Source organism: Euleptes europaea, chromosome 13, assembly GCF_029931775.1.
Source record: "Euleptes europaea isolate rEulEur1 chromosome 13, rEulEur1.hap1, whole genome shotgun sequence".
NCBI classification, from domain to species: domain Eukaryota; kingdom Metazoa; phylum Chordata; class Lepidosauria; order Squamata; family Sphaerodactylidae; genus Euleptes; species Euleptes europaea.
The window spans coordinates 59,894,124-59,917,809 of record NC_079324.1 but is presented as its reverse complement, the minus strand read 5'-3'; the positions used below and the strand labels follow the sequence as shown (position 1 = coordinate 59,917,809).

General features: G+C 47.7%; 1 protein-coding gene across 1 annotated transcript in view; it reads left to right on the top strand.

The window, feature by feature from the left end:
* Nucleotides 1–23,686, top strand: part of DNAH10 (dynein axonemal heavy chain 10) — a 106,378-nt gene that overhangs the window by 76,642 nt on the left and 6,050 nt on the right. The window contains exons 48-67 of the mRNA XM_056859433.1: nt 746–826; nt 1,421–1,618; nt 2,534–2,695; nt 3,718–3,892; nt 4,886–5,067; nt 7,084–7,220; nt 8,196–8,413; nt 8,884–9,105; nt 10,153–10,300; nt 11,488–11,767; nt 13,357–13,586; nt 14,702–14,975; nt 15,700–15,804; nt 16,024–16,178; nt 17,244–17,398; nt 17,507–17,690; nt 18,592–18,792; nt 20,517–20,726; nt 21,151–21,246; nt 22,849–23,020. Of these exons, the coding sequence (XP_056715411.1) occupies nt 746–826; nt 1,421–1,618; nt 2,534–2,695; nt 3,718–3,892; nt 4,886–5,067; nt 7,084–7,220; nt 8,196–8,413; nt 8,884–9,105; nt 10,153–10,300; nt 11,488–11,767; nt 13,357–13,586; nt 14,702–14,975; nt 15,700–15,804; nt 16,024–16,178; nt 17,244–17,398; nt 17,507–17,690; nt 18,592–18,792; nt 20,517–20,726; nt 21,151–21,246; nt 22,849–23,020 (3,585 nt within the window). The remainder of the gene's footprint in view (nt 1–745; nt 827–1,420; nt 1,619–2,533; nt 2,696–3,717; nt 3,893–4,885; nt 5,068–7,083; nt 7,221–8,195; nt 8,414–8,883; nt 9,106–10,152; nt 10,301–11,487; nt 11,768–13,356; nt 13,587–14,701; nt 14,976–15,699; nt 15,805–16,023; nt 16,179–17,243; nt 17,399–17,506; nt 17,691–18,591; nt 18,793–20,516; nt 20,727–21,150; nt 21,247–22,848; nt 23,021–23,686) is intronic.

The window sequence follows — 23,686 nt, the reverse complement described above, 5'->3', positions numbered from 1 at the left end:
TTCTGAAAAACCCTGGGGTTCCTTTGAAACTTATCAGGGTTCCCTCCATATTTACAGTTCAAGCACCTATTCCCCAAAACCAATTAACTCCAAAAATATAGGAAGGTCATTAGATTATCTCATTCAGTCCAGGCAGGTCTTCTAAGGAGATCACCTCAGTATTACATAGAATACTTGGGGAAGTTCTGTAAAATGAGAGACTGCAGAAGAGAGATGTGGAGATAACTGGAACTCTGTGGGAGCAACCCTAAGCAGGTTTACTCGGAAGTCTCACAAGGCAGACAATGGCAAACCAGCTGTGCTCATCTCTTGCCTTGAAACCCCCTTGAGGTGAATCTTCACGGGGTCACCATGGGGCAGCTGTAACTTGACAGGTCTGGCCCATGCTTTGTGTGAATGGTGTGCCCCCAGAATTCTCTGCATTGCACAACTTTCCATGCCAGGCACGCAGGTGTTCCTCAGAAAACAACAAAGAAAGGATTCCCTGAAAATGAAAAGTTTAAAAGTAGGGAGATGGAAGTTTTCTAGTTATACAGAAAGCCACATTTAGCACGCACAGCCCTGTCAGCAGGCAGCAGCAGTTTACCCAATGCTGACTCATAAGAATGCAGCGTGGTGGTATTCACATAAATACAGTTTTAGGGCACAGAAGAGAAATGACTGGAGGAGGAAGGATCCACTATCTGCTCCCCTCCAGTTCTTAGCCATGAAGACCCCTTTACCACCTTCTTATTTACCTTCCAAGGTCTTGTCAACAACACGGGGATCGATTGGTTCTTGCCCTGGCCAGCTCAAGCACTGTATGCAGTGGCTAAGTTCTTTTTGGGTAAGTAACATTCTTGCCCGTGGTGCAGAGTTGTAAACTGCAGTACTGCAGTCCAAGCTCTGCTCACGACCTGAGTTCGAGCCTGATGGAAGTCGGTTTCAGATAGCTGGCTCAAGGTTGACTCAGCCTTCCATCCTTCCGAGGTCGGTAAAGTGAGTACCCAGCCTGATGGGGGTAAAGGAAAGATGACTGGGAAAGGCACTGGCAAACCACCCCGTAAACAAAGTCTGCCTAGGAAACGTCAGGATGTGACGTCACCCCATGGGTCAGGAATGACCCGGTTCTTGCACAGGGGGCCTCTACCTTTTTAACATTCTTGACGTCTCGTGGGAAACTGTGGCATGCAAAAAAAGGCTTGGGGGGGGGGGGAAGACGGGACACAGCACATGATGCCTGAGTTAAATTCCCCGCTAAACTACCACTGTTGAGCATGCCTTGATTTCGTACAGCCAGTTAGCACATTGCAGCAGCTGTGTGTTGCCCACTTTAGATTGGAGCCTCTTGTCCTGCATTTGTACGCAGTGAGATTTTGATCTCCAGCCCCTGCTCAATGGGTCTCCACTACTTTGATTCTTTGAAACCCTTCTTTTCCAGGAGAGAATCCTCTGATACCATCAGAAAATACAGATGCAGTGATCGAACACACTGTCATGGTGCATGACTCTGTAGGAGACTTCAGCAAAAAGTTTCTACAGAAGCTCCGACGCAGCAACTATGTCACCCCCAAAAATTTCCTGGATTTCATTAACACATATGCCAAGCTACTGGAAGAGAAGAATCTGTTCATTTTGGGTAACATCTGGTTTTTTTTAATGCATTTTGTAAATTTCAGATCAGTTCAAATGCTATGTGAAGACAAGTGATCATCCATTTTAGAGTATAAATTAGGCTGTAAGTAAAATGTATCCCTGACCTGGATGGCCCAAGCTGGCCTGATCTCTTCAGATATCAGCTGCTAAACATGGCCGGCCCTGGTTAGCACTTGGATGGGAAACCACCAAGGAAGTCCACGGTCACTACGCAGAGACAGGCAATGGCAAACCACCTCTGTTGGTCTTTTGCCTTGGAAACCCTACAGGGTTGCCATAAGTCAGCTGTGACTTGACGGCACTTTCCACCACCAAGTAAAATGTGATTTTACAGAAGCTCAGAAAAGACACAGAATATGGTCTACACAACTCAACACCCGAACCATTGTGGTGCTGTTTAAAAACAAATGTATTTCTAAGCTTGTGAAAATAGACATGATTACATGTTTTCAGGTTTCGCTTTGTGCTTGGCCTAAATTGTGGAAGTTGTATGCTTTGGCTGCTATGAAAAATTCAAGCTAGAACTGTACATTAGGCCCATCTTCCTGTAGGTTGATTTGAGTGTTTATTATGGTTGTTGTGTCCGTCCAATTTTTATCTAACTTATTTTTATTGTTTCAGGTGGGTAGCCGTATTGGCCTGCAGTAGAAGAGCAAGATTCGAGTTCAGCTGCGCCTTAGAGACCGACATGATTTCCAGGGTATAAGCTTTCGAGAGGGAGCTTTGACTCTCGAAAGCTGCTACCCTGGAAGCCCTGTTGGTCTTTAAGGCCAACTTATACCCTGGAAATCTGGACTTGAATCTTATTTTTGTTGTTATTTCCTGCTCAGTTGTATCTAAGGTTGTCATGGCCTTTGTCCATTTGCAACAAATAACTACTTCCTCTTGTCTCTCAAAGCTCAGTGCAAACGTCTGGAGGGCGGTTTAGACAAACTTAAAGAAGCTTCAATTCAGCTGGACGAGCTCAACCTGAAGCTGGCAGAGCAAAAGATTGTGCTGGCCGAGAAATCTGCTGCATGCGAAGCCTTGCTTGCAGAGATAGCAACTAACACAGCAATCGGCAAGTGTTGCTGACCCCGTCCTTCCTCAAGCTTTAGCATACCTGCCCCACAAAGTGACTAGGGCTCTTTGGGGTCAACACCAGTAGTGGGATAGAAGGTTTTCCAAACTTTGAATGACTTAAAGACAGTGGATTCCCCCCCCTTTCAGCCAGTGCATGCCTTATCCTTTCATCCCAAGCAAATTATAAGGTCCTTTTTCCTGGAATTGTTTAGTTCTAAATCTGAACTTTCACCAGTGTCGTTTCATTAAAGGAAGATCAGATCCAAAACAGTTTCCTACCCTTCGTGATGACCTCTGAATTTTGGTTCGTTCATACTAGAAATCCAAGGTGTTGCTGAATTATTTTATTATCTTAATATCGTGAGCCACTTCAAGAGCTTGCAGAGCCAGTAATGTGCCATATACATTTTAGTAACAAAATTGATAAATGTCTCCAATGTATTTGCAAAACAAGAGATTGCTGTGGTTAGTAAACTTACATTAGAGAAGGGTTTAACACGAGGGCGATCTGGCTGCGACATCTATCACCCCATTGATCGCCAGGGTTAATTTGGCTGATCTGGCTGGCTAGGCGAGTGTCCCCAACCTCCATCACCACTCCAAGTGCATCCCTCCTGAAGCTGCACGCTTGGTGGAAGAGGACGACCATCCCAGAGAGAAGGAGTGTACCATTCTTCGGTCAAGAGAAGGGTCTGAATTCAGTCTTGGCTCCTCCAGTATTTTGCTTCTTTCCTTCCCTACCTTCTTGCCTTTGGTATATAAATTGGTGTTTTTTAGGGTCCCTACCCATCATCCAAGGATTTTTGTGTGCTGATGTGAAGTTGGAGAGGGGAACCACACCCCCCCACACACAGACTCTCTAGATTTAGGCTACCCTGGGATCTCTTCCCATCTCTTCTAGGTCAGACTACTGTCACAAAGATGTTTTCTTCTCAGTTTTGTAGCTTATACTAATAAGCCATGCTCCGTTAGCTTTCTCGGAGAGTAATGTTTTTCACTCACTCCTTTCACGCTTCTTAGCGGAGGAGAAAAAAAAACTGGCCGAAGAAAAGGCCATCGAGATAGAAGAGCAGAATAAAGTCATTGCCGTGGAGAAGAAGGATGCAGAGACTGCCCTGGCAGAGGCCATGCCCATCTTGGAAGCCGCCAAGCTGGAGCTGCAGAAGCTCGACAAGTCTGATGTCACAGAGATCAGGTACTGGGTGGGGAGCTGTCATGGCAGACGCGGGGGGAGAGTTTCAGCGAGTGACATATTATCAGTGGTAATAATGAACTGGCTGATCGTTGCATGGCACTATTTTTATGGAGCCAACAAACAGCTTTAATGCCAGTTTCTGTTTGCATCTCTCCTCTGTGTTATTAATTTGCTAATATTTCTCCTCTTTGTGCTGTGGTAGACAGTTGAAATGTCCTGTCCTCGGGACAAGGGGACAAACAGAACTTCCAGTATTCTGAGTTTGTCTGTATCCCAGCAACAAGAGAACTGTGATTTTCTTGGGATCCCCCCCCCCTTTTTTCTCCCTCTCCCAAAATACTAGGGCATTAGGGGAAGACCTCTGCCTCTGTGCCCAGGTGTTGGCCCTCCAGAGGAACAGCTTGGTCACTGCTGGACTAGGTGGGCCACTGGTCTGATCCAGCAGGGCTCTTCTTATGTTCTTACGTTCTATTCTTTTCCAACACCTTATTTTCTCTTTGCTTCTGCCCATTTACAGAAATATTGTACTTCATATTTAAATATCTTTCCTTCTTGTCAGTTACCAAATTCTCTCCTCGTCCTTAAGAGATGAGTGAAGTAGACAGGTTTTTGGACCCTCTCCCCAGTCAGGTTTGGAGAGAAAACCAATCCCCTGCAAAACTAGCAAATACAGTCACACAACATGAGAATAAAGATACTCGGTCCAGGCAATGTTCATTCCAACTTTCTGGTGTGTCTGTTTACTTCAGCAGTTCTCAGAGCCAGGCCTGTTCCTCCTTGATCAAACCCAGCCAAGCCAAGGGCTATTTATTTCAGTGAATTCAGGGGTTTTCAGCTCAGGCAGTTCATGAAAAACAGCATCTGGGGATCTGGTCGTTGGGAGGAGTGCAGTTCATCCAGAGCAAAAAAGAAAGGGAGGGATCTGTTCTTCCTCTGACTCCATTACTGCAGGTGCTTCCGAGGGTCAGTCCGTGGAATTGTTGTGCCTTTCAGGTCCTTTGCCAAGCCCCCCAAGCAAGTGCAGACCGTCTGCGAGTGCATCCTCATCATGAGAGGCTACAAAGAACTCAACTGGAAGACAGCCAAGGGGATGATGTCCGAGGCGAACTTCCTGAGATCCCTCATGGAAATTGACTTTGATAGCATTTCTCAGCCCCAAGTGAAATCAGTGCGAGGTAGATGGCTCAGCAGGATGAATCGCGTGCCTGGAATTGAGCCTCGGGAACTCAGGAATTGAGCGCCGTTGGCGTCCTTTTGGGGGAGTCAGATATTTAGGGAACAATCCAGCAGTTTGGCTGAAAATTACTTTTTTTGCATGGTGTAAATGGTACGGAGTACTGGTGCCTTTGTGGGGGGGGAGGCTCTCCCAAGTTCTGAGGGGGGGGATTGATGCATCCTTATTTATGAGTACTGGCATTTCTGAAACCCAAATGGGTCTGGCTCAAGCCCAAACTAAATGCTACACGTGGCCGTCAGACATGTTAGAGAACTAATGTTTCCAACCACACTGGGGCCCAGCTCAGCTCAGGAGTGCGGCACTAGAAAAGCAGGGACTTCAGTTGTCCCTCCCTGTGCTGTTTTCTCAAACTGAAAGCCCTATTTGCCCCATGGAGCTCTGATGTAATGTCTAATTTGGACCTCTGTGCCCGGAGAGCAAGCGTGGTGTAGTGGCTAAGAGCGGTGGTTGGAGCAGTGGATTCTGATCTGGAGAACTGGGTTTGATTCCCCACTCGTCCACATGAGCAGCGGAGGCTAATCTGGTGAACTGGATTTGTTTTCCCACTCCTACACATGAAGCCAGCTGGGTGACCTTGGGCTAGTCACAGCTCTCTTAGAGCTCTCTCAGCCCCACCCACCTCACAGGGTGTCTGTTGTGGAGAGGAGAAGGGAAGGTGATTGTAATCTGGTTTGAGTCTCAAGTGGTAGAGAAAGTCGCCATATAAAAACCAGCTCTTCTTCTTCTGGATGGGAGATCTCCTGAGAATTCTAAGTCACTTGGAGTTCCATAAGAGAAAAGGGGTGTGTGTTTATGTGTAAAAAACAAAGGATAATTCATTTTCCAAATATGTTGTCAGCTGTGCCTGTCAGTGGCTCTCAAGGGCTCCAGGCAAAGACCCCTGCTACGGGATTTTAGTTGGAAATCCCAAAGATTAGACAAAGAACCTTTTGCGTGCCTAGCAGGTGCTCTTTGATGAGGTGATGGCCCAGGAATTTTATCAACTGTTTATGAATAAAATGGAAACTTACAGCTAACTGAAGAATATTTAGTTGATTAATCACCTGCCTTTTAGGTAATTAATCCAACTCTTTTTCCAGATCGCAAAGGAAGTATAACACAGTTTCGATCTTTGCATCCCCTGCGTAACATTCCCTGTAGTTTGTTTTTTTAAACTGAGTTTATTCTGCTGCTTCTGGCATATACGATTTGATTGCCTTGTATTGCTTTTACTGTTGCTTCTATTACTGTTTGGATTTTAGTGTGATATTAACAGAAGTACTTTTTAAGTAGAAATCTTTGAAATAAAAAAACACCCTAATAAAATGGTTTCAAGGATACTCTTGACTCCCACTCCCACTGATAACAGTGGCTTATTGCTTAAAGTTGTCCTTCATCTATCAGTCCAGTGAAACATTAATGGATGGGAGGGCATGGCTCAGTGGTGGAGCATCTGCTTGGCATGCAGTAGGTCCCAGGTTCAATTCCCAGCATTTCCAGTTAGAGGATGTGGTAATAGGTGATGTGAAAGACCTGTACCAGAGACCCTGGAGAGCCACTGCCAGTCTGAGTAGACAGTCCTTACTTTAATGGCTCTGGTTCATTGTAAGGCAGGGTGTCAAACATAAGGCCTGCAAGCCAGATCCAACCCCTTGAAAGCTCTGATCTGGCCCATGAGCGAGCCAAGGCAGCCATACTCCCATTCTCAATCTGGGCAGGTGAGGCATGGCTCAGCCCCCACCAAGTGACATTTATGTCATATCTGGCCCTCGAAAAAATATCTGGCCCTGATATAAGGCAACATCATGTGTCCGTGTGTTCATGAATCTACTGATCAAGCCAGTTAAAACATCCATCCCTAAAAATTAAACTCCTCTCTTGAGTGATGCTGTTATAAGAGCAGCATTTGTTTTAACTTGTCCCTCTGAAATTACATTTCACATTGGATGGTCATTTTTGTTTTTTTTAATTTGAGGGCTGCTAAAAAACTTGAATACTACTTTTGAAGAAATGGAAGTTGTCAGCAGAGCCGGCTTGGGAATGCTGAAATTTGTTGAGGCCGTGATGAGCTACTGTGATGTTGCCAAGGAAGTCAAGCCTAAGAGAGAAAAGGTATGAGCCCGGAGGACTGAAATTTGGGGAGAGTGTTGAGGGTTCTTTTTCAGATGTCCCACACCCCCACACTCAGAACTACAACTCCCAAGGTTCCCTGTGCTGAGGAAATGACCTTTTTGTCTGAAAGCCCTGATTTCATGTTATTGTGGAATGCATATTCTCAGGGTTGGATTATGTGGCTGTTTTACCTGAGTGAAATCAATGTGGCAATTCAGCTTGTAATAAAGCATTCCTGCCCCTGCCAATTTTTAGTAGAAGTCCACCAAGAAGATCAGAAATTTTAAGAGTTTTTAGGACAAAGTTTTCTTATGACTTAGATTTATAAAATTAGGTTTATACAATTACTAATTGGACGGAGAAAGTACTCGATCTCTGTTCTTGCTCTCACGCTGCATACAAAACCGTTCCATAAACTTCAAAGCCATCTCTCATGAATGGCAGCCAAGGCAGTAGGCACAGGGGTGGGCACCTTCTCCTAAGGAACTGCACTACCACGGGGCAGCAGAAAATGGGCTGGGCACAGGACTGCAGCAAGTTTGTTTTGTTTTGAGGGAGACAATAGCCTTTTATGCAGGGACGTTTTCCCGCGGTCACCCCTGCCGACTGCTTCGGGGATTCCTTTTGATTATGCACCTTCCCTGCTCGTCAGAGGTCACCTTGCTGTCCCTGCGCATTTTGCCCATGTTTTCCAGGTCCTGTTTTAGCCAGAATCTGGGCAAAATACATGGGGAGAGTGAGGTGACCTCTGTCAGATGGAAAAGGCATGCATAATCAAAAGGAAGCCCTGAAGCAGTCGGCGTGGGTGACTGTGGGGAAACGTCCCAACATAAAAGGGCACATGGTCCCCGGCGGAAGCTGCCATTTTGGTGGGCTCTTAAGATAACATTTACAAAGCTTCTGGGCATTGACTGGCGACAGAGTGCCAAAGGTGTGTTGACATCCAGTTCTGCAAGCGGTTTTTTCTCCATGCAGGTGGCTAGACTGGAACGGAATTTCTTCTTAAGCAAACGCGAGCTAGAGAAGATCCAGGCTGAGCTGTTGGCCATTCAGAACGAGCTGAAAGCTCTGGGGGATAAATACGAGGCGGCCATCCGGGAAAAGCAGCAGCTCCAAGAAGAAGCGGAGATTATGGAACGGCGGCTGATCGCTGCCGACAAACTCATCTCTGGCTTGGGATCTGAAAACATCAGGCAGGTGGAGGGCCGCTGGAGAGGCGGAATGCTTTTCACTGAAAGGGCTTTTAGGGGCTGGTATTTTTTCTTAGGTTTGGTATGAATGGGCCTGGAGTTTAGCTCCCAGAAAGGTGGAGCGTTCCCAAACATGGGGAGGTATGGGGTGTAGTGCCAACAGCAGCCCCCCCACACATACAGTGAGGCCCCCAAATTGTTCTTTCAACTCCCCCAAGTTTTATGCAGTTTTGACCTCGGGTTCAAGAGTTGCCTTTGGGAAAGTAACTGGAAAAAGTGTACACCCCTCCAGAAGCTGTTTCCCTGTTGACACTTCTCATACTGCATACACCAAGCACGGATGAGGCTTTTTCCTCCCTGCCTCGAGAACACCACCTCCGTAGAACGGCTGTGCCCTGTTGAGTGGGGAATCTGACGTCTGCCCTCTTGCTTTCCGGTGGGGAAGCCCAGTTGACATCTGTTATTTTGACCAGGTGGACAAACGATTTGGAGGAGCTGAAACGGCGGAGGGTGAAGCTGCTGGGGGACTGCCTGCTGTGCTCTGCCTTCCTGAGCTATGAGGGCGCCTTCACATGGGAGTTCCGGGACAAGATGATCAAGGGGGTGTGGCAGGAAGACGTGCGGACCCGAGACATCCCTCTCAGCCAGCCATTCCGATTAGAGAGCCTATTGACTGACGAGGTCGAAATCAGCAGGTAGGGCTGAACGTTGCCCTCCTGTGCCGTGCTCCCTTGTTTAGGTCCTCTGTGGTTCCATGGTTTACCTTCTTCTTATTGATTTCCTGGTGATACTTGGCCCACTGTCAGTTCTTTGACTACCCATAAGCATTTGTGCGTGTGTGTGTGCGTGTATCAGAGAAGTGGGAAAATTACAGGCTATGGTCACCATTTGGCCCACAAGAGCTTTTCATCCAGCCCTCGAGTAGCTTAACGTTCTGTTAGGAGCACCAACCAGCCCTTTGGACGACAGCATTGGCTAGTGGGCTGAGACTGTCCAAAAATTGTTCAAAACCTCACGGGCCAATTAGAGCAACAGATTGGGACAGAGAGCCATGTCTGGGTCATCACTCTCTTTCAAGGGCTTAGATCAGGGGCCGGATCCGGCCCCTTGAGAGCTCTTATTTGGCCCCCAAGCCAGCCAAGGCAGCCACCCTCCCCACTCTCAATCTGGGCTGGTAAGACATGGCCCAGCCCAACCAGGTGACATTTATGTTGTATCCGGCCTTCGTAACAATTGAGTTCGACAGCTCTGGCTTAGATGCTCTTCCTGTTTCCAGTGCCAGCAAGCTGCCAGAGCTGAAAACAGGAAGAGCCACCTACCCCAATACAGTGGCTTTGCCCTGACCTGGATTGCCTAGGCTAGCTTGATCATATCTCATCAGGGTCAGCCCTGGTTAGTACTTGGATGGGAGACCACCGAGGAAGTCCAGGGTCACTATGCGGGGGCAGGCAATGTTCATTCTCTTGCCTTGAAAACTGTACGGGGTTGCTATAAGACAGCTGCAACGTGATGGCACTTTCCACTAACAATGTAGTGGCTGTTTTGACCTTCAGTGGTCTAGTCTCTGGTCGTCTCCCCCATCCCACTTGAACTGCCCCCTCCCCATAGCTCATATACACATAAATGTGTGCTTAAGTTTGTATGGACAGCCTGCCTGTGGGCTCCAAAGGCTTGCAAAGAGGAGAAGGGGATCCCTTTGCATGGGGAGGCCATTCCCCTCTTTTTTGTCTCTTGTGTTCAAGGTGGGGGTCTCAGGGTCTGCCTCCCGACGAACTCTCAGTTCAAAATGGCATTCTGACTACGCGCGCCAGCCGCTTCCCGCTGTGTATCGACCCGCAGCAGCAAGCACTGAATTGGATCAAGAGGAAAGAAGAAAAAAACAACCTCAGGGTGAGACTCACTTTTCCAGGTTGCTCTTTTGAATTACTCGGGAGATTGTGTGTCCCTCTGCAGCTTAAACCTGTCAGTGCTCTTGGACACTGGCCAGAATAAATGGGTGAACTGCCCTCAGGGATAAAGGGCTGGATACTTAAGGCACTGAATGGAGTCTTCATCGTTGTATCTTCAGTGCAGTCCCGCATGGGAAGTGAGCTTGCGCAGGCCAGCCAGCGCATGCACAGTTCCCATGTGTGCCTGCACAGAAGACCACTCAATGAACAACAGTTACAGGTAAGTGCAACATTGTTTTCATCTTTGTGGTTTCTGTGCAGTCCCACATGGGAACTGCGCATGCTCAGGGTGGTTTGCTTAAGTGCAGTTCCCATGCATGCCTGCACTGAAGACACTCGATGAACAACAGTTACAGGTAAGTGCACCTTAGTTTTCCCAGGTAGATCCAGGGACATCTGTCTGTCAGACATTCCATCTAATTTTTATCTCCATTTACCCCTCACCTTTGAGGTCGGGTAGGCTGAGAGAGAGTGACCAGCCCAAGGTCGCCCAGAGAGCTCCATAGCTGGGTGAACCTGTGGACACCGAGGCCTCTGATATGGGCCAGGCTGGAAACTCTCAACCTTTCGTGCCTCAGGACCGCCAGTGAGCTCCAGTATCTGTGGGAATGAGAGTAGCTGATGCTTGGGCCTGCTTCAGGTGGCTGGCCTTTGATTCTTTGAGAGCCAGTGTGGTGTAGTGGTTAAGAGCAGTGGTTTGGAGTGGTGGACCGGGTTTGATTCCCCACTCCTCCACATGAGGACACTAATCTGTTGAACTGGATTAGTTTCCCCACTCCTACACATGAAGCTAGCTGGGTGACCTTGGGCTAGTCACAGCTCTCTCAGCCCCACCTACTTCACAGGGTGTCTGTTGTCAGGAGGGGAAGGGAAGGTAATTGTAAGCTGGTTTGATTCTTCCTTAAGCGGTAGAGAAAGTTGGCGTATAAAAACCAACTCTTCTTCTTTCAAAAGCAAATCATCGCCAGAGGTACGGTTCCTGAGAGCACTCCTTGTGAGAAAATCATATGTGCTCTTTTTGCTAAGACACTTATTTAGACCATGCTGAAGAAGGACTTGGTACGTGAAGGGGCTGGGTTTAGAAGTGCAGCTATGGTTTTCATCCCTGTGCCTTGTTCTCTCTGCCAGACGGCTTCCTTCAATGACCCTGACTTCCTTAAGCAACTGGAAATGGCCATAAAATATGGGAACCCTTTCTTGTTCCACGATGTGGATGAATACATTGACCCAGTGATCGATAATGTCTTAGAAAAGAATATCAAGTGTGCCCAGGGCCGAACGTTCATCATTCTTGGTGACAAAGAGGTTGACTATGATGCCAATTTCAAACTGTACCTGAACACCAAACTTTCGAATCCTCGATATTCTCCAGCAGTGTTTGGGAAAGCAATGGTTATTAACTACACAGGTAAGCAAATACACCATGAATTAAAAACTGTTTTCAGTTCTACAGCTTCACCAGTAGGCTCCACCAGTCTGTACTGAATTTTCAGGGGCGAACACTTTAGGTACAAAAAAGGCACTTGAGGAAGGTCTGTAGAAGACCCCTTCTCAAATGTCACCATTTTTTGCACTGGTTTAAGCCTTGTTCACAATCTCTCTTGGCAGCTGTTGTGGTATCTGTTTTTTCTTTTTTAAAAATAAGGGTTCTTACTGGCTACACAATGCAGCTGATCAGGGACCATATGATGATGTCACAGCATCATATAACCAACTAGATTGTAATTACATCACAAAGCCAAATCAGAATGAGGGCATTGCTCCTTGCCCTCACGTTGGACAGATGAACATTTCCACCCAGTTTTGTAAGCCTTCTTAATTACCTCTACCACAGGAGAGGGAGGGATTGGTTTGGATAAGGTGCAGTTTTTCACAAAACATGCTCTCCCCCCACTGCAGTACCTCCCTGTCTCTGGGTTCAGCTATGAAACAATCCTGCTAGTAGAGTTTGAAGAATGGTGAAATACTTTGTCAGTCTAAACTAAGGAACATACTCAGTTTTCCAGACTCAGCGGATCCATTCTGGCAATGGTGATGCTTGGTCCCTCAAGGAACGGCTCTTCAGGCTCCTTTCACTGGGGAAAAGCGCAGAACATATCTGTGGGATCCAGTCCAAAATCTAGAAGCAGGTGGTCACTAAAGTGGTTGAAAAATGATGTCATGTGTACTTCAGAATGGTAGATGCTCTTGATTCCTGAAGCATTTTAACACTAAAATTGCCCCCCAAAATAGCCTTTGAATACTTCTGAACCAACCTGGTTTGGCCAGTGGTCTTTTGAGTTTTGTAGAGTTTCACGGAAGTCAGCTAATAGCTGGCCTCTGGTTGCATCCTCTCAGTCTGTAGAACCAACATGGTCCCCTCCACAAAGCAGGTGTGGGACTTGCGGAATTGCATTGAGAGCTTCTCCAGTGGTGAGCAAACACGTCCTCAATGAGGCAGACTTCCATTTGCTCATGCAGGCATGGCCTGAAATTCAGATTGAGCTCACCTATATCCCCTGCTGTAGGAATAAAGTTCTCCGGGTTGTCAGTATGGGGTAGAGGTTAAGAGCGGTGATTTGGAGCAGTGGACTCTAATCTGGAAAACTGGGTTTGATTCCCCACTCCTCCACATGAGCGGCGGACGCTAATCTGGTGAACTGGGTTGGTTTCCCCACTCCTCCACATGAATGGCGGATGCTAATCTGGTGAACTGGGTTGGTTTCCCCACTCCTCCACATGAAGCCCGCTGAGTGACCTTGGGCTAGTTACAGTTCTCTCCAAACTCCCTCAGCCCCACCTCCCTCACAGGGTGTCTGTTGGGAGGGGAAGGGAAGGTGATTGTAAACCGGTTTGATAAGTGGTAGAGAAACTCAGCATATAAAAACCAACTCTTTTTGTCCTCCCTGCCTGCTCTGCTGGGGAAGGCATCAGTGCTGTCTCCTAGTTGTATTAAGGCACTGTTGGAGCATTGACCTTCTTCTAAGTGTCCTCTTGTTAAATCACACACACACCCAGTTACTCTGAAAGGTTTAGAAGACCAGCTTCTCAGCGTTATCGTGGGGTCTGAGAGACGTGAGCTGGAAGAACAGAGAGAGCATCTCATCCAGGAGACTTTTGAAAACAAGAACTTGTTGAAAGATCTGGAAGATTCCCTCCTCCGTGAACTGGCAACTTCCACCGGGAACATGTTGGACAATGTAGACTTGGTGCACACTCTGGAGGAGACAAAATCCAAAGCTAACGAGGTACGAACGATATCCCTGGTCCCTGAAATGGTCCCATCATCCAGCTGCCTTCCTTCCTCAGGGACCCATTTCAATACAGTTTCTCTGAATTAAAAAACGAGTTTTTGTTGGAAAAATTAAGGAGCAGTTCTACCATGTATACCAAGTCTTCATTCTCTGACAAGGTGGCTTTCTCACTGTCATGGAGTCCATGGCTAAGTGGTAGAACACCTGTTTGTATACAAAAGAATTCATGAAGTTTCCATATACTGAGTCAGACCATTAGTCCATCAAGTATTGTTTACTCAGACTGGCAGTGGCTCTCTGGGGTCTTGGGCTGAGGTCTCTCACATCTCCTCCTGCCAGATCCTCCAAGTGGAGATGCCAGCATTCAACCTGAGACCTTCTGCATGCCAAACAGAGGCTCTACCACTGAGTCACAGCCTCTCAGGAACCCCTGGCATCTCTGCTTTAAAGGATACCTGAAGGCAGGGCTGATAAAACCCCTGGAGAGCTACTGCCAGTCATAGTGAATGGTATTGGTCTAGAAGGACCACTGGTGTAGCATATTATAAGGCACGTTCATCTGTTTACATAAGCCAGAGGTATGTCGTATTCTTTTATGGTCTTTGGGTAACTTCACACGTTTCATTTTTCCCATATGGAATAAGTATACCTGCAGGAAAACATTATTTTTTGTATAAGTCTGACATAGTATTTATTGTATTAATAGTCTACGTCCTGTTTTTCAATAGAAAAACTCCAAGCAAACTAACAAAAGCAACAGTGACGTACCCGTGGGTCAGAGTGGGCCAACGGACCGAGCCTCCCTGTCTCTCCCTCCATTTTCTGGCCCTCACTGATGGAGGTGACCGCTAAGGCTCTCTGACGGAGGAGACATCTCTCCTTCCCCTGCAGAGTGGCTGGCCATGGGTGGTCCATGAAAAGGGGGGGGCGGAGAGGGGCTTGGGCTCAGCACTGCAAGTTTTCCCCTCCACCACAAGTACATGAGTGAATGTGTTGTATTTCCACTTAGCTCAGATGTTGTTTCATGACTGCTTAGATTCCCTCAAGCTGCTGTGGCTGCCACGGCTTCTGCATCTAGTTGAGGTGATCCCCCTCTCCCTTGCAACCAGGTATCGGACAAGCTCAAGCTGGCCGAAAGAACCGCAGCTGACATTGACAAACTGCGAGACGGCTACCGTCCCACTGCCAAGAGAGGAGCCATTTTGTTCTTCGTGCTGTCGGAGATGGCCCTAGTTAATACCATGTATCAGTACTCCTTGACCGCCTTTTTGGATGTCTTCGGCCTCTCTCTTCGGAAATCGATTCCTGACACCATCCTTGCCAAAAGGCTGCGAAACATCATGGACACGCTGACATTCAACATATACAACTACGGCTGTACAGGTTTGCCTGACCAAAATCTCCTTCCATACAAATGGGTCCATCTGTAGGAGAGAAGGGCTGAAGGTTGAGAGCCTGGGCAGCAAACCAAGTCCACCCAGAGCTTGAGAAGCAGTAGACCAAGTAACTGGTCAGTAGAGGTCTTACTACTGGCCCATCAGGATTCATCTTAAGGGAGGGTAAATGGGAACGATCAGGGTGGCATGCCTGCACTCACTTGAGTCTTGTAGAGAGCCCCTCGGTCACCAGGTGGTAGAGTGGCACAGAGTTGTGGATGTTATGTTTTCTAGCTCTAAGCAACCTTTTCTATATCAATTTCTTTGCTAAGGAACTCTTAGCTTCTGTCATGGATCCTTTGTGTGGTGCAACGGATTCTGGGGCATGATCTAGGATGCACGAGGGGCCCTGCTATCACTCTGCGTTTATTGTTATTTTTTTGGGTGTTTGTACGCCACATCTGTGGAGGGAAGGCGGCATGGCATAGCCCAAACTCGTCAGGTCTCCAAAGCTAAGCAGGATGGCTCCTTGGAAGGGAAACCACCAAGGAGAAAACTGCAGAGGGTAATCTTCCCAGGAGCTTCAGGGTTCCCCCAACCAATTCCTTAGATAGTCTAATGGGCGATTGAGGTTTGGGATCAGAATCTGAGAATTAGTTCAGGCCCTTTAATTCATCTGGAAGGAGTTTTTTTCCATCTAGAAATTAAGAGCATTGTGGTTTCATTCACAGGCTTGTTTGAGAAACACAAGTTACTCTTCTCCTTTACCATGACCATCAAGATTGAACAGGCTGACCACAGAGTCCCTCAGGAGGAACTGGATTTCTTTTTGAAAGGTAGCTCAAGATACCGTCTAGTTCTCCAAACTAAACATGGCTGGGTGCAAAGACCACTGGCTCACAGGACCACTTAGACCCTTCATCCTTCTCTTGTACAACAGCTGGAAGATGACCAGTTCCATTCTTTAGCAGATTAATAACAGAGTGAGTTTATGTACATTTTGCCTTCTTGCAAATGAACCGTGGCACTCACTCACTTTTCCGTCCCATTCCTAGGCAACCTTTCTCTGGAGAAGAGTGCCCGAAAGAAGCCGTGTGCTTGGCTTTCTGATCAAGGCTGGGAAGACATAATTCGTGTCGCGGAACTGTTTCCTGAAAAGTTTGGGTCCCTTCCAGATGAGGTGGAGGATAATCCCGACGATTGGAAAGCTGTGAGCAAGATTCTGCATCCAGAATGTTCTGACTTGAATGTTCCGCTTGGAGGGCCCCTGCCTTTCCCTTGGTAAAGTACAGAGACTGACGGCCTGACCTATTGGGGTATTTCCTACAGAAATACAAAATTCTGATTATTATTCACAGGGAGATGAAAGCTCCAATGAGAGACCAGGCCACTCATCCCAGTACTTTATTTTTGGAACATTTTCCCACCAGCAGAGTAGTTTATGGCATATAAAAACCTCATTTTCATATATGGTTATATACCATAATCTCTGGCATTTGGTCACTTCCATATGGGTTACTTGCCCCGGATTGGATGCTATTGGGAAGCAGGATTTTTACCTCTCCTTCACGACAGCATTCTGGTGCTTCTTTGCACCTCCTGGGTTCTCCCCACCTTTCTTTCAAACTTATTCAAACCTGCTTTGCTGCAACATTTTGGGGAAGATGGCACCAGAATTGGGGTGGCGCCCATGCAGTCGAGAAAGTCCCAGCCCCACTCACATCAGCTCAGCGCCATTTCCCTGCTCCGCTTCTCCACAACTGTCATAGTTCTCCCCTTCCACCAGAGGTTTTTTTTTTTAAATTCTCAGTAGACATATTGTTACAGCGTTATAGCAAAGCTGCTCACCAGGTTCTCCGAGTACCTTGCTTGCTTGCTTGCTTGCTTGCAAGCTCCTTCCTTCCTTCCTTCCTTCCTTCCTTCCTTCCTTCCTTCCTTCCTTCCTTCCTTCCTTCCTTCCTTCCTTCCTTCCTTCCTTCCTTCCTTCCTTCCTTCCTTCCTTCCTTCCTTCCTTCCTCCGCCAGTCAGTCAGTCAGTCAGTCAGTCAGTCAGTCAGTCAGTCAGTCAGTCAGTCAAGCCTTTTCTCCTGCTGGTGCAGCAGGGATGGGAAAACGTGTAGGGCAATCCACCATGTGAAAGCACAGTTCCTGCTGCACTGTGTCAGGAGCCACACCAGCCTGCCCCCCTCTGGAAAGCCCTCTTGTCACTTCTTTGAGAAGCAACACCAGGTGGGCGTTCAGCACTGAGGCATGCTCCTCTCTCGTTTCCTCCGCAGTGGTACGATATCGATGCCCTGGAACAAGCCCCGTTTCCCATGCACTACGGAAAGAGCCTCACCAACTTCCAGAAGCTGCTGCTTTTGCGTTGCTTCCGGGTGGATCGTGTCTATCGCGCGGTGACTGACTATGTCACTCTCACAATGGGGGTGAAGTAAGTGGTTCCTCTTTCCTTATTTCTTAACAAATGAGAACCTGTAGAAAATCGGACCTCTTTGACATGATTAAATACAATCTCCCCCTCTTTTCCTCTGTTCCCTAGATACGTCCAGCCTCCGGTGATCAGCTTTGAAGCCATCTTTGAGCAGAGCACCCCAAATTCCCCCATTGTTTTTATCCTGAGTCCTGGCTCTGACCCTGCCAGTGACCTTATGAAGCTAGCAGAACGGACGGGCTTTGGAGGGAATCGGCTCAAATTCCTGGCCATGGGTCAAGGGCAGGAGAAGGTAAGCTTGGTCTGAAAAGTTCGGGTTTGGGGGACCCCACAGCCTTGGTGTGTGTCTGAGAATGATGGTTCACTGCCCTTTGCCTTCTCCTGATTGCAGAATTCTGTTTACTGCCAGTTCTCAACTTAAACCTGAAAGGGTGGAAAGCAAATGTATCATGCTGGGAAATGGCCTGCGCGTGCGCAGTTCCCATGTGGGACTGCACAGAAGCTACGATGATGAAATGCTTTTCCTGGCCGAGAAAGGGCAGGGTATAAATAAAATGTTCTGCACTACGTCCTTTGATGTGGACTGCGCCACTTGCGCAGACTGTGTGGGGGCTGACAAAGACTTGCAGCGGCCATCGTGAAAGCCAGCGTGGTGTAGTGGTTAAGAGCGGTGGTTTGGAGCAGTGGACTCTGACCTGGAGAACTGGGTTTGATTTTCCACTCCTCCATGTGAGCTGCGGACGCTAATCTGGTGAACCGGGTTGGTTTCCCCACTCCTAATCATGAAGCCAGCTGGGTGGCCCTGGGCCAGTCACAGCTCTCTTAAAGCTCTCCCAGCCCCACCTACTTCTCAGGGTGTCTGTTGTGGGGAGGGGAAAGGAAGGTGATTGTAAGCCGGTTTGATTCTGCCTTAAGTGATAGAGAAAGTCGGCAAATAAAAACCAACCCTTCTTCTTCATCATCATCATCTTTATGCACTCTCCCAGTGTGCTGCAGAAAGCTCTGAATCCTTTATATGTACCGCAGAAGAGTAAATGGTCTGCTGTCCCCTTGCTCCCATTTCCAAGGTGCAAAACGTCAGTAAATAAATTGAGGCGGCTCTCTTCTTCTGAGGGTGTTCCCCACCCATTTCCTGGATTCCTTTTAGATTGCCGCCATGAGATTCATGCGTTCCTTTTTTGACATCGCTCCAGGTGGCACTGCAGCTGCTGGAGAATGCCGTGGCGCGCGGGCAGTGGCTGATGCTGCAGAACTGTCACCTCTTGGTGAAGTGGCTGATCGATTTGGAGAAGGCCCTTGAAAGGATTGTCAAGCCGCATCCGGATCTCCGCTTGTGGCTGACGACAGACCCGACCAAGGGATTTCCGATTGGGATACTCCAGAAATCTCTAAAGGTAGAAGAACATCTGGGATGGGGTTTGCTGAACATACTGCACACAGGGCTTTGATCTTGACGAGGGCCAGCCTGAGCTCACCCCCCTGTACCAGAAAGAGTCAGAGCCAGTGTGGTGTAGTGGTTTCAGCTGTAGACTCTGATCTCGAGAACCGGGTTTGATTCCCCACTCCTCCACAGGAGCGGTGGATGCTAATCAGGTGAAATGGATTTGTTTCCCCACTCCTAATCATGAAGCCAACTGGGTAACCTTGGGCTAGTCACAACTCTTTTAGAGCTCTCTCAGCCTCACCTACCTCACAGGGTGTCTGTTGTGGGGAGCGGAAGGAAAGGTGATTGTAAGCTGGTTTGATTCTTCCTCAAGTGGTAGAGAAAGTCAGCATATAAAAACCAACTCTTCTTCTTCAGAGGTAAAAAAACACCCCAAATCTTAGCAGCTGTGCCCACACACAATTTTTGCGTTCGTGTGTGTGTGTGGTTATCTGGGTCGAAGGCCCAAACAGAATGAAATATGCTAGTCTCTCTGTTGTTTTTTTTTCCATGTATGAAAATGTTAAGCCCGTGCCTCTGCTGAGCTGGGCCTCTGTGTCAGTGGGGCAGACATTTGGAGAGGAATAGCAGCATCCAGCTGTTCCCTGTCTGAGGCTTTTATCGCATCCCAGCTGATCTGATTATTTCTGACTCACAGACTGGAGAAGCTCTGCTCATGGTCTTTCAACAATAACTTGGCTCCTCTTTCTCTTAATCCCTCCTGTGAATTTAATCACATCATCGGCCAGATGTCGAAGCAACAGAACAACACCACTGTCTGTCATTAGGCCACAACTTTTCCACTCTGGTGGTGTCCTGCAAATGGCTTTCTCTCAAGTAGCCCTGGCCAAGTCAGTGGGACTTCAGCAGAGAATGTATGCTCTGCGTGCAGAAGGGCTCACATACTCAGCTCCTGAATTCCTCAACTGAAAGGACTTCAGCAGAAGAGCTTGGAAAGACTGCTGGCTGAGTAAGACCTTGGAGAGTCAGAGCAGACGACCCTGGGACCAATGGACCGGCTCAGCATCTGGCAAATACATTCATATGGGTTGTTGTGATTCTGTTAGATGCAACGGACACCATCCAGTTGCTATCAGGAGCAAAAGCGGTGAAGAATCGCAAGAAGAAAACTACAATTATTGTGGTTGATAGAGCCCCGTGGTGCAGAGCAGTAAGCTGCAATACTGCAGTCAAGAGCTCTGCTCATGACCTGAGTTCAATCCTGACGGAAATAGGTTTCAGGTAGCCGGCTCAAGGTCGACTCAGCCTTCCATCCTTCCAAGGTTGGTAAAATGAGCACCCAGCTTGCTAGGGGTAAAGTGTAGATGACTGGGGAAGGCAATAGCAAACCACCCCGTAAACAGAGTCTGCCTAGGAAACATCGGGATGTGATGTCACCCCATGGGTCAGTAATGACCCAGTGCTTGCACAGGGGACTACCTTTTACCTTATTGTGGTTGCAAGGAAAAGTGGTGAGGCCAAGAATGCAGACAGTGGCTTAGTTTTCCTAATGAGCTTCTGCTAACAAGCTTGAGTTTTGGTGTGGGGTTTTTTTTGCAAAATTTTGGCAGGGACTGTGGGGATAGAGACTGGGACCCAATGCACACACTGAAAGAGCAGCAGGAGTCACTCAAGTAAATTTGGCTGCCCACCCAGGGATATTCTCGGGTCATCTTCATTTTCTCCCATGTATAGGTTGTCACCGAGCCCCCCAATGGGCTGAAGCTGAACATGAGGGCCACCTTCTTCAAAATTTCTCATGACTCTCTCGACCAGTGCCCACACCCAGCCTTCAAGTCCTTGGTCTACGTCCTCGCTTTTTTCCATGCCGTGGTCCAGGAGAGAAGGAAGTTTGGGAAGATTGGCTGGAACGTGCCTTACGATTTCAATGAATCCGACTTCCAGGTGGACGGCTAAACTCCACCTCTAGGGGCATTTTTCTTGGGAAAGGGGCAGCTCCCAGTCTGGCAGCTCTCAGTTTTGCTTCCTGGTTTCTGTTATAGGGCCCAACCCATAAAAATCTGGCTTGTGCCTGCAGGCTTTTGCTTTTACCGTTCATAACTTTAACAGGCCATGTGTCTGCAAACACATCCTGCAAGAGAACAGCAGGCGCCCCCCCTCCATATTTAAGTTTCGACCTAAACTTGCAATTTGCATGTCCATCAGATTCCTGAATGCACCCCCCTTTGCCTTTTATCTGTATTGGGAGTCTCCCCCCCCCTCCAATTTCTGTTAAGAAGAAGGCATTGTTAACTTCACAAGTGGAATCTGCTAAGGTGAAACAGGTTGAAGGTCAGGAATCACGAGCTTTCTCATCTCACTGTCTTAGGTCTGCATGGAAATTCTCAATACTTATCTGACGAAAGCATTCCAGCAAAACGATGACAGAATCCCATGGGGGAGCCTCAAGTATCTCATTGGAGAGGTAAGCAAGCATCTTGTGGTGAAATGATTAGGGAGGGCATAAGAAGCAGCAGTCGTACTGGGTGTTAAGGGCAAGCCTGTGTGTATTCCATCTGCCAAGGAATCTGAGACCTACGGCCGCCTCTTGAAAATCTCCCCTTTCATCTCTTCTGAAACAAAGGCTCTTATCTCAGCAGAGGAAAACTTGACATATTGGCAACTGCCGACCCCTCTCATCGTATTAATTTTTAAAATGCATTTTGAAAGCACAGTAAATGTGGAGTTTTTGCTTTCCTATGCTATCTTCTCTGCTTGCATGAGATATGGTGTTGCGTCATCAGACTTTTCCTCGAGCCATGAAGGCTAGAAACCTGTCTTTTAAAAAAATGAAAGGTGATATTATTACAAGCCTTTGTAGCAAAGGGCAATGGACAGAAAGCTCTCCTGGCCTGACAGCACAGCGGGTTCAGTGCAGTGCCTGAGGAAATGGTACAATGGCACACGTGCCTCAGTTGTTACCCTGATTAGAGTATTTCCATTTTAGTTGGAGCAATTAGCAGTGGAGACTTAAGCTTAGCAAGAGGTTGGGTAACCAGGATCTTTTGCCAGCGTTTACTGGGATAAGGTCCCTTTTGGAAAACTCTTAATAAAGAAAATAACAGGGAGGAGGGGTGGGATTCTAGAGTGAGGGTTAAGGCGATATTTACCCGTCCAGTAGAGCGACGTCTGAGTGAAAGCACCGCTGTAGAGAGGGGAAAGAGAAGGGAGCCCACGCACAAGTGGGGGTGTATGCCATTCACACTATGAATGGCAAGAGGGTCAATGTTTATAGTTAAAATGAGCCCTGGGGTAGCATGAGGTAACTGGCAAAGAATAGCTTTTACTTAGGGACATCGGGGTTCAAACAAAAGAGAGAGGAGAGGTTTGAAGGCTCAAGATTACCTGAATGGTTCTCTTGAGTAGTGACTGCTTGTGGTGATAGTAACAGGTATGAATCCTTGATTTTCTGGCAACAGAATGCTTGGAGTATTCTCCTGAAGCTGAGTGAGTGCCAGGAAGGGTGCAGATAATGCAAGTAGTGGTCTGCTCAGGGCGTTGATTGAATCAGGGTGAGACAATGGCAGTTAGTCAGCCCCATTGTCCAGCTAGGCACTCCCTGGGCCGAGGGAAAATGCACAGCTGCCGACTCCTTCCTGCCTCCTGACAAGCACACAATGGATTCCTCGCTTTTCTTAGAGGCGTCCATTTTGTGTGGACCAGTGCCTTGCTCTTATGTCAGTTTCGGGCCACTGTGCCTGTAATGGCACCCCGTAAATGGAGGAGGGGCCCGCCTACCTACACAGTATTCCCTAAAGATAATTCACAGTGGGTAGCCATGTTAGTCTGTCTGCAGTAGTAGAAAAGAGCAAGAGTCCAGTATCACCTTAAAGACTAACAAAAATATTTTCTGGCAGGGTATGAGCTTTCGTGAGCCACAGCTCACTTCTTCAGATATCTGCAGAAGTGAGCTGTGGCTCACGAAAGCTCATACCCTGCCAGAAAATATTTTTGTTAGTCTTTAAGGTGCTACTGGACTCTTGCTCTTTTCTAGTATTCCCTAAAGACTCACCTTACCAATTTCCAGGTGATGTATGGTGGGCGTGCCATTGACAGCTTTGATAGGCGTATTCTGTCCATCTACATGGATGAGTATCTGGGGGACTTCATATTTGACACCTTCCAGCCCTTTCATTTTTTCTGCAACGACGATGTTGACTACAAAATCCCTGAAGGGGATTCAAAGGACGAATTTGTTGGTAAGCAAAAGCATTGTTTATTCTTTCTGTCTCCTGTCATGAACTCAGAGCAGCTCCCAGGAGGTTCCCAGGAGGTCTCCCATCCATGCGCTGACCAGATTTCTGCAAGGTGGCTGCTTTCCAACCCCCCCTTTTTTGCCATCAAGTGACATCTGACTTATGACAACCCCGTAGGGTTTTCAGAGCAAGACATTTGGAGATGGTTTGTCCTCACCACGTCACGACCCTGGTATTCCTGGAAGTCTCCCATCCAAATATTTGCCAGGGTCGATGCTGAGGTGTGTGACTAGCCCAAGGTCACCCAGCAAGCTTCCGTGGCACAAGTGGGGGTTTAACCGGGTTTCCCAGGTCCTAGTCCAGTACTTTAACCACTACACCACGTTGGCTGTCCCTCCAACCATACCCAGGGACAATGTGTCAGTTGCAAAGTCTGCTTTACTACCGTGGCTCCGAGATACACTTTACCTCCTCTTCAGTAGCCATCAGTACATCACCATGGATTTAGTGAACTACAAGTGGTGTCATGGCAGAGCTTTTGGCCACCTGACTTTCTCAGGAGTGGCATTGCAGGGGGCTGCAGTGGGAAAGAGGAGGCAAAGATAGCCTCTGCAAACTCCCCTCTGTTTGCAGGCCATCATTTCTAATAGTTGTGAAGGCGTTTGGGGC